Source organism: Ctenocephalides felis, unplaced genomic scaffold (genome assembly GCF_003426905.1).
Source record: "Ctenocephalides felis isolate EL2017-DRISC unplaced genomic scaffold, ASM342690v1 CF-g0.4_SCAFFOLD_01886, whole genome shotgun sequence".
Lineage (NCBI taxonomy): Eukaryota > Metazoa > Arthropoda > Insecta > Siphonaptera > Pulicidae > Ctenocephalides > Ctenocephalides felis.
The window spans coordinates 88957227-88966467 of NW_020538040.1; the positions used below are offsets into that span (position 1 = coordinate 88957227).

At 31.1% G+C, this 9241-nt stretch overlaps 1 protein-coding gene across 1 annotated transcript; it reads right to left on the minus strand.

The window, feature by feature from the left end:
• Positions 1 to 310: 310 nt before the first annotated feature.
• Positions 311 to 6153, minus strand: LOC113375502 (serine protease 33-like). The gene is made up of 7 exons (XM_026615432.1): positions 5988 to 6153; positions 3833 to 3963; positions 3542 to 3646; positions 2796 to 2916; positions 2488 to 2649; positions 2257 to 2388; positions 311 to 516 (listed from the first exon to the last, which is right to left on the minus strand). Exons 1-7 carry the CDS (start codon positions 6151 to 6153, stop codon positions 311 to 313), a joined length of 1023 nt encoding a protein of 340 aa, XP_026471217.1.
• Positions 6154 to 9241: the final 3088 nt, after the last annotated feature.

A 9241-nucleotide genomic window follows, 5' to 3' on the forward strand; every position in this document is an offset into this window, starting at 1 on the left:
TCGTAAACCTAACAACAGCGTTCACAACCAAAATAACTAACAACGAAAAAAAATACTTTTGTTATGGATTTTCAAACATTGCCTTTTATCTTACGATAACGACGTCGCAAGAATCAAGGTGATGGCCGGTTATACATCTTGTTTCCTCTACTTTCAAATATATTTATTAAAATATTCCTAACATTACTAGTTTTTGAGATATCGGTGGTAGATCTTTTCACCCGCGGACCTTTGATCCCCGCTCTACCGTCTATTTCAGTTCGTACTCGTTCGATTTCTATTTGAATTTGAAATCGAAACGTTCACCCGTTCACCGTATGACACCAAGGCGCATTATAGACAAATGAATCCAATCGATGAATGATTCGACGCGCGTGTACACGCCCGGCCTGTTCCTCTTCGCGCATCCGTCGCCCCAACTTACGACGCCAGCTAAGACGAACTTGTTTCCGTGCTCGCAGGCGAGCGGCCCACCCGAATCTCCGCCGCAAGCGTCTACTCCACCTTGCAAAACTCCTATTAATCAATAATAATTACAATTTATTATATTATTTTTTATTTGAAATATATTATAACTGACAAATATTAAAGTCAAGTTTACACGGGATGCTTTTTTGATTGTTCTGGTTAAATTTTAGTATTTTATTTCATTTAAACTTCAAAACCATAACCTTAGATAACATTTCTGGCACCACAGTAAAAAATAATAACAAAATTGTCCCAAGTTTTGTAGAATTAAGACTAATTGTTAAGCTATGTCGATTTTAAAAGGCTCCTTTTAAAAAAAATCTCTAAAGTGCCGTGGTCAAGTGTCCTCATGCATTTATTTAGGATTGTAAAATAAAGTAATACGTCGCAATACGTACTTAATTCGTTCCGAGAAATCGTTCGTTATGCGAAAAGTTTGCTATGTGATACTCGTTTTTCCATACAAATACTTGAGAATTAAATTAATTCGTTCTGTAGTTTTAAATATGACCATAGAAGATATATTTTACATACAATTAAGACAATAAAAGAAAAAACTAATACTAAAAACTTACAAAATAAGTTATTATATTAGAGTGGTACTGCTACCTTTTTTGCCCAGAATTTTTAAAGAAACTGTCGATAGTAGTTTTTTTACTTTCTTATTTAAACCTACCGCAAATGAGCTTATCATTGCACAATTTGATCTTCTTAACATCAGTCATGTTTGAAAAGTAAACATGTATGAGTTCTTGCATTTGACCAAAATTCCTATATAGACTTTACGCACTAGAAATCTGCTAACTGGTCTTATCTCCATAGGCTTTTGATCATGCAATTTTCTTGAGACCTTTGGATTGTAAACGTGAATTATCCAATAACGAGATGATTTAAGTGTGAGTTTTTTTTCAACAAGATACAACGTATTTTCACAGCGAAGACAAACATTTCCAAGGTACACACTTTGGAATAATTTGAGCAACATATTTTTTTTACTACAAATGACAACGATTTAGTACGTTGTGTGTTGTGTGAAGCAAAGTTTGTTGTGTGAAACGTTTGCGACGAAAAAAAGTTTGTTACGCGTAGCGTCCTTCGATGTGCGGGGTAACACTGTGTTTGTTAATTTCAAACTAAAAAACGAGTAAACAAATAAAAAACTGAGAATGACACGATTTTTGATAGATCTATAGTAGACTTCAATTAAATTCGGTGTGAGGTGCTTAAAATATTTTTTTTTATAATTTTTAATTCATTCCAAAATTCTCTTGAATGAAAGTACTATCAATATCACAAACATTTTGATTAAAAACAAAGTAGATAAATGTAATTGAGCAATTACTCGTGACTTGAAATAACGCTGAACTGAAAAGTTATTTCGGGTATAAATAAAAAATAATAAGTTAATATTTAGTTCTTATATCAAGTAGACACGCCGCTGGGTGTTGCTACTATCTTCTTGTTTATATTATAAGATTATTGTTAGCAATCTCTGCTTAATGTTAATGCCTATGTAAAACAGATTGCATAATAAATTAAATAAAAAAAATTTAGTTCTTACTACTTAATAGAAAATTTAGTAAACTAGTGTCAATAATTCAGATAATAAATCATATTCTATTGAATACTTATATATCGCGCTCGTAGACGAACTTGAAGATGGAAATACTTCCGACAATAAAAAAGATTTACCGCAAGTATTAAAAAAAAAAACAAGTGAATTTAATAAATTAAACGATTTTACGGATTTTTTTAAACACAAGTTAAATATGATAATAACTCACTGACCTGCACAAATCATAGTATCCAAAATAGGTTGCTGTCTGCCGCCGTAGACACCACTCATGCGACAGGTACGCAAGTCTAACAATGGCACAGCAGCCGCCCGTAGTACGGGCGCCGGTCGGTTTTTATCTTCCGCTGAATGTTAAGTGACCATTATTAAGAGAGGGTAAAAAATAAGAATAATTTTCATAAAAATAAGTAATATCAGTAAAATTATTTGTTGCACTAAAATACCTTTTTGTGCCCCCCACCCAGATACAGAGCACCAAGTACCTGGGGGCGGCGTAGGTGTACCATCCGGTAAGCAGATTGGCCGCACATGTGAATCAAATACGATTCCCGAATCAGATGCTGCACGTACTAGTACTAAAGCGATATCATTGCTATACGGCCCATCTAAAATGTCATTTAAATATTCAACAATCAATCATTTAAAGGAAAAGCGGTTTATTTGGAATGAAAACGTACCTATTTAATTAGTTACAAGTGTTTAACGTATTAGTGACATAAATATCTATACCAATCGCTTACAAAAAACTTACATTTTCGAAATTCAGGATGAATTAGAACTTTCTCTGCGCGAAACATATGTTCATGTGGATCTTTTCGCCCTAATCGATGATCACCGGTAACAAGCCGTAATTGTTCTATCGGTAGTGGGACCTTTTTGTAAACAGATAATTATATTTCACATATTTTATATTTAAGATTCAGTCAATCGATAAATCAAATATCCAATAAATCAATCGTTGAATCAATCAATGAATCCATCGATGAATCGGTCAATTAAATGAAAAGAAACATCTAGTGTTTGAATAAAATCAACAGATAACTTGAAGTCTGAACTTATAACTCAACCTTACATATTTCAAATATAACATCATATAAAAACATTTAAATGACTACAAGAGTTATGAAAAGTTTAGTACAATTAAAAAATATATCAAAAGCCTTCATTACCGAATAAATAAGCATAATACAAAAGTTGTACATCTTTTGAGAAATGTTCATATAAATTCAATTATTTAACATGAGATATAAATATCAAATAAAGACTGAATTAAATATTTATAAATAATAATGTAAATTGAAACAAAATGCGAATGAAAGCATTACAAAATGCCCAGTAATAAATAAAATTATATATATTATATAATCATATACATGACTGTAAAATATTTAATATTAGAATGTCGATGGTGTTACGAATTGCTAACAATACTACCTTACAAGATCAATAAAAAATAAAACAATTAAGTGAAATATACATTAACTGAATAAAATTCACCTGCAGACAATGAGCGGCAGTCAAGACAAGTCTATGACCCACGACAGCGCCTCCGCAATGATGATCAAATTGTCCGCTGTCATAACTATATACTTGAATACCGACCTGAATAAATATATATTCTTTTATGGTTTTTTAGAATAGAAATGTTTTTTCAGCAAAATCGCTTTTTTCGAAATTTGTAATATTATTTGATAAAGTTGATGGAAAAAATAGTGTGACGTGTTCGTATTTTACTAACTAATATTTTTTTAATTCACGATATAAATATGCTATTCCAGTAATTATTACCTGCCACGGGTAAGCCCCATAAGGTGGTTCGTGCCCGCCGACTATTTTGCCAGATCGCTGAGGCTGATACACGACGCTCCTGGTCCCGCACTCGTCAGAGTCATCTGTGCTGAGACTCTCTATACTGACGGCTGTAAATTAAATGAATCAAATCAATATCAATACTTATTAAATAATAATTTTATAATTTAAATAGATTAAAATTAATTTGTAAATTTTTGTAAAACCATTTGTAAAATTAATATAAGTTATTTATTATGTTTTCTGAATTCATTCAATTCCTTGCAAAGTTATAGGTAAATCGTGTCGAATAACTTTATGTTTTACTCTTATTATAGTAATGGGCCGAAAATCGAAAATGATTTTTTTTGCATTTTTCGACGTTTTGAAGGTTTCGGAACATTTTGGCATACCTCAGAAAAAATGGATGTGTGTGTGTGTTTTGTATGTCCGCATTTTTTCGTCCACGTTTTCGGGCGCACGAATCAACCGACTTGATGTGTTGATTAGTTTTTGGCAAATGCAGGTCCAGCTGTTACGGAGATATGAAGCAAAAAGTGCAGAAAATACAAATAGAGTTTTTGAGAGAACAGCGTATCTGATTTGGATGATCTAAACAACATCCAATTTGTAATGATTAGGAGAAGAGGCGATTAGTTTTTGGCAAAGGCAGGTCCAGCCATTTCAAAAATACAGAGCTAAATGTGCAAAAAATAGCAGTTTTTGAGAGAACTAAGCGTCCGATTTGAATGATTCAAAGAACTTTCTGCTTGTTTCAACAAAATAATTACTTTTAGAAAAAAAATTGTTTTAATTTTTTTTTTAATTTTTGTTTGTTTTTTTTTTTAATACTTTTTTCGTATATCGAAAATAATTTAGATTTTATTTTTAATTCTGATTAAAGTTCTAATATACTTTAAACAAATAAATTCAACTCTGTAATTCAGTTTATATAATTCTTATAAATATTAGACAATGTTACAATATTCATAATAATCTATTTGGAAACATTTAATATTTTTCGAACATTTCGTTACAGTACGGGAAGTTCCAGCAATTTGCCTTAAGGCACGATGTCATACACCGCAAGTATTCAGTATGATTTTGTTTTGAATAATTATAATAAATATATAAGTATAGAATTTTTCCCATATCTATCCCAAGTAAGTAAAGAAAAGTGGATAGAACCCATTCGACAAGAAGAGTGCCTTCCCTAGACAATATAATAATGGTGCCTTCTACGTTACGTTGTCTAAATAACATAGAAGGACTGAAAAGACTCTAATTTTCTGAATTATTCACAAATGATTCCATATATATTTCTCTCTTCTTACATTACTTTTGAAAAACTGACTTATTTAGTGATCTTTAAATTTTATAAAGTTTCTGTCTCTAGGAACATAGACAGTTATGTCCTAAAGTATTTACGTAATTCTTAATTAGTTTTAATTTAAAAGAAAGTTTTTAGCAGTTGCGATTTTAATTGTAAATTGTAATTAAGGGCCAAGAAAAAATGCATACTGTTATTTCGTTGGTAAAACTGGATGCAAGCCTATTGCATCCATCATTGTACTTTAATGAAATAAATTTCTTAGATTTCTGTATTCAAACCTATTTCTAGAACTATCAATTGATCATGATTATATGAGATATTTTACAATATTTCTTTACAGTAAGTCGACAGTTTTCCGGAAACGTTTATTAATTCTCGATTTCAAAAAGACAAATATTACTACTTACGTCGCAAAAGTTATGAAATCTATGTTTGGTTTGTGAAATTAATATATCCAAACAACAATAGTATACATTAAAATAAGATTTCGGGTCTAAAATTCTCTGATCTTGTGATAATAACGCTTCATTATCTTTTGTATTTTGTTCTTAAAAATAGTTATTGCAATCCATCTTTTTTGCAAATTATTTGTACTTCTTCAACCAACTATTTCAATAAATTTTCATATGTTAATTCGCACAGTCTATTCAAAAGATTACTTAATAAAATACTAGGTTTTTGTAAATCATTACTAGCGTGTTGTAAAGTTTCAGAACACAAACTTATATTTTTAAACAGTGAAGAAAGAAATTGTTTTATAATTAAAGAAAGACTGACATAGAATGGTGCTGTTACTGGTGTTAGTTATTAGTGAGCACTTGCCTGCACTGCTGGAATCGTCTTCCGCTGTCTCTTGAGGAAACTTGGGATATCCGCCACTCCTGCGGTGTCTCGTCGCGTTCCCGTTCAAATGTCGCAAATCGTGAGCAACAGCTTCAGTTAACGCCATTAGGGCAACAAGCAATAAACGCCAATAATCTTTTGCCATTATTTAATGGCAAAATATTTATCTGTTCTCTATGTATTCACGTTTTTCGTAATTTTCAACAGCAGGATCTCGTTTTAAAAGATTCCTTATTATATTCGAATAATATTTCGATCGATTGTCTTCGGCCTCGTAATAGCAAGGATCGCGAAACGGGTGAAGCATCAGTTTGACGTTGAAACAACGTTTTGTATCGCTTCCCGGTTCTAATGACTTCTGTTTTGAATATCTGCTGAAGGAAAATTAATTTACAACTCTTGAGACTTTTCTTCGATTAACAACGGCTATAAATATTTTTGTTCTAAATTATTGTTAATTTCGTTGACAATTATATATATTTAAAAATATCGGTACATATAAACACACAAACAAATAAATTATGATAAATAATGGTGGTCTGCTTGAAGACAAATCCGTGCACTCACGTGAGTTAAACTCCAATTCGAATCAAGGAACTATATTGTAATAGATTTCGCCTTGTCATTACACACTGCATTAACCCAATATTCTGAATTAAAAATATATTTTTGTTCTATATTTTTAAGAAAGTTGCATGTTATAAAGTAACGTAATAAATTTACTTAAGCTTCGAGAATTTTGAAAATTTAAGAAACTAGTGGCATCGTGCCTTAAGTCTAATTGCTGGAACTTCCCGTGCCGTAATTAAAAATCTTGGTACGGAACCCCAAAAAAATACACAAAATGTGTACACATTATTAAAATATCTATAAAATATCTGATTTTAATGTACATATATCCAATAAGCATTTTTGACCGCCAAATGACATTTTTTTAACTTATTTTTAAAGAGAGTCCATAACCGCTGAACCTGTCTTCTCAAAAATTTAATCAATTGTTCATCTTGTCAATACAAGTAAAATGTTTTATTAATGAATTATTAAAATCGGACGCTTCGTTCTCTTAAAAACTGAGTTATCATTTTTGGCACTTTTTTGTCCTGTATCGTCTCTTTATCAATACGAATCGAATGTTTTATGAAATATTCAAATCAGTTAATCGGTGTTCCCAAAATCGTCGACGAAAATTTGTATCCGCACACACACACATACATTCATTTTTTCTAAAGTATGCCAAAATATTCAGAAGCCTTTGAAACGTATAGATATATAAAAAAATTCATTTTCGATTTTTTGCGATTACTATAACTTACGGGAAGTTAAAAATGTAGTACATATTGTTAAGACCACCGATAAGAGGAAATCCAAGGAACTAAAAGCCGAAGCGCAGGATCAGGAAGCATGGATGCAGGAGTTTGGAAAATGAAATACATAAAAAATGTATTAAATAGAGAAATTACTGGTAGTGGGAACAATAGACGAAGATGGAAAAGGAACCGTTGATTTGTAGTGACTCTCACACTGTGGACCTGCCTTCGGGCAGACTACTATTTGTTATTATATATTGTATATATATATATATATATATATATATATATATATATATATTAGGGTGGTCTTTAAAATGCTCATTTTCGAATTTCCTTGCTCCCAGGGGCTCAAATGGTTCCAAATTGAAAAAAAACTGAAAGTTTTAGCTCTTTAATATTAACGTTTAGATAGAGCGCAATTCAATCAAAGTTTTGTATGGAAATAGCATGGAAACATTTTCAAAAATTCTTATAATGAATAAAACTCATTCATTTGTCGCTAAGTTATACCTAAAACATTTTTTTTAAATTCTTTAAATTTTTTTCATGCTCTTTCCATACGAAGGTTGATTGAATTGCGCTCTATCTAAACGTTAATATTAAGAGCTAAAACTTTCAGAGAATTGTTTTTTATCAATTTGGAACCATTTGAGCCCCTGGGAGCAAGGAAATTCGAAAATGACCATTTTAAGAACCACCCTAATATATATATATATATATATATATATATATATATCATGATAAATTTATTTAAACCAAAACTTAGATAAGCTGTCATTTGAAAAGCATTTAAAAATAGCTTAAAAACGTTTTTAGTAACATTTAAGCTTGATATTACATTTAAATATTTTATTTTCGGGGATACAAATATTATCAAGAATTGCACGTAAGTACTAGTTTACAACCTCACATGTGCTTCTAACAAATTAAAAATTGATACCTTTTCTGATGTGAAATTCCTTTGTTTAAATATTTTACACAATGATAAACACTGAACAAGCGAGAATTGATTTACAAAGTTTTTATGAAAACTATCCTTGAATGCAATGTATTTCACTTAGAACTTTATTAGCGCCAGCCTTCAGTTAATTGTAAAATGCGGAAACACGAGCGCTACGCTTAACGTATCGGCCGGAACTGTAGGCGAGAAGATTAATGCGCGGCCGCGGCTCAAGAGAGCGCACATTTTTTGCCGCGCGGTGACCGCGCTCCTGCTTTTTATACCGGCCGAAAACTCTAAACAGGGCAAATGCGAATCTGTAACGTTGCCCTTCCTGAGCATCGCTCATTGTTATTAGAAACCTTCGAATATTAAGTACATGCATTGAGCATTTTCAGTATTTGTGGAAAAATAACTCATCGCTTCAAAAACTCGTTGCTTGAAGGCCAACTGAAAATGTTATAATGTATTACTTTGGCTGTAGTTAATCCATTACATACATAAACATATGTATTGCACTTAAAACTAGTTGTGTATAGCATCTTGCCTTATAGCAAATTGCTGGAACTTCTCGTACCGTAACGAAGTGTTCGAAGAATATTAAATGTTTTCAAATATATATTATCAATATTGTAACATTGTCTAATATTTTTAAGAATTATATAAACTGAATTACAGAGTTAAAATTATTTATTTAAAGTAATAAGTGAGCTTTAGAACTTTAACCAGAATTAAAATTAAAATCTGCATTATCGAAAATATACAAAAATAAATGTTAAAAAAAAATCGAAAAAATTTTTTTGAAATAATTTTTTGTTTCCATAGCAATTATTTTGTCAAAACAAGCAGAAAGTTTTTTGAATAATTCAAATCGAATGCTTAGTTCTCCCAAACACTACAATTTTTTGCACAATTAACCCTGTGTCTCCAAAATGGCTGGACCTGCCATTGCAAAAAACTAAACACAACTTCTCCAAATCATT

What these genes read in the sequence shown, in the direction of transcription:
- LOC113375502 (XM_026615432.1), bottom strand. Translation starts at nt 6,153, where the DNA reads ATGGCAAAAGATTATTGGCGTTTATTGCTTGTTGCCCTAATGGCGTTA. An exon ending in AGACGATTCCAGCAGTGCAG is followed by an intron (nt 3,964 to 5,987) that starts GCAAGTGCTCAC and finishes TTTAATTTACAG; the next exon opens with CCGTCAGTATAGAGAGTCTC. An exon ending in TGGGTGGGGGGCACAAAAAG is followed by an intron (nt 2,389 to 2,487) that starts GTATTTTAGTGC and finishes CTTAACATTCAG; the next exon opens with CGGAAGATAAAAACCGACCG.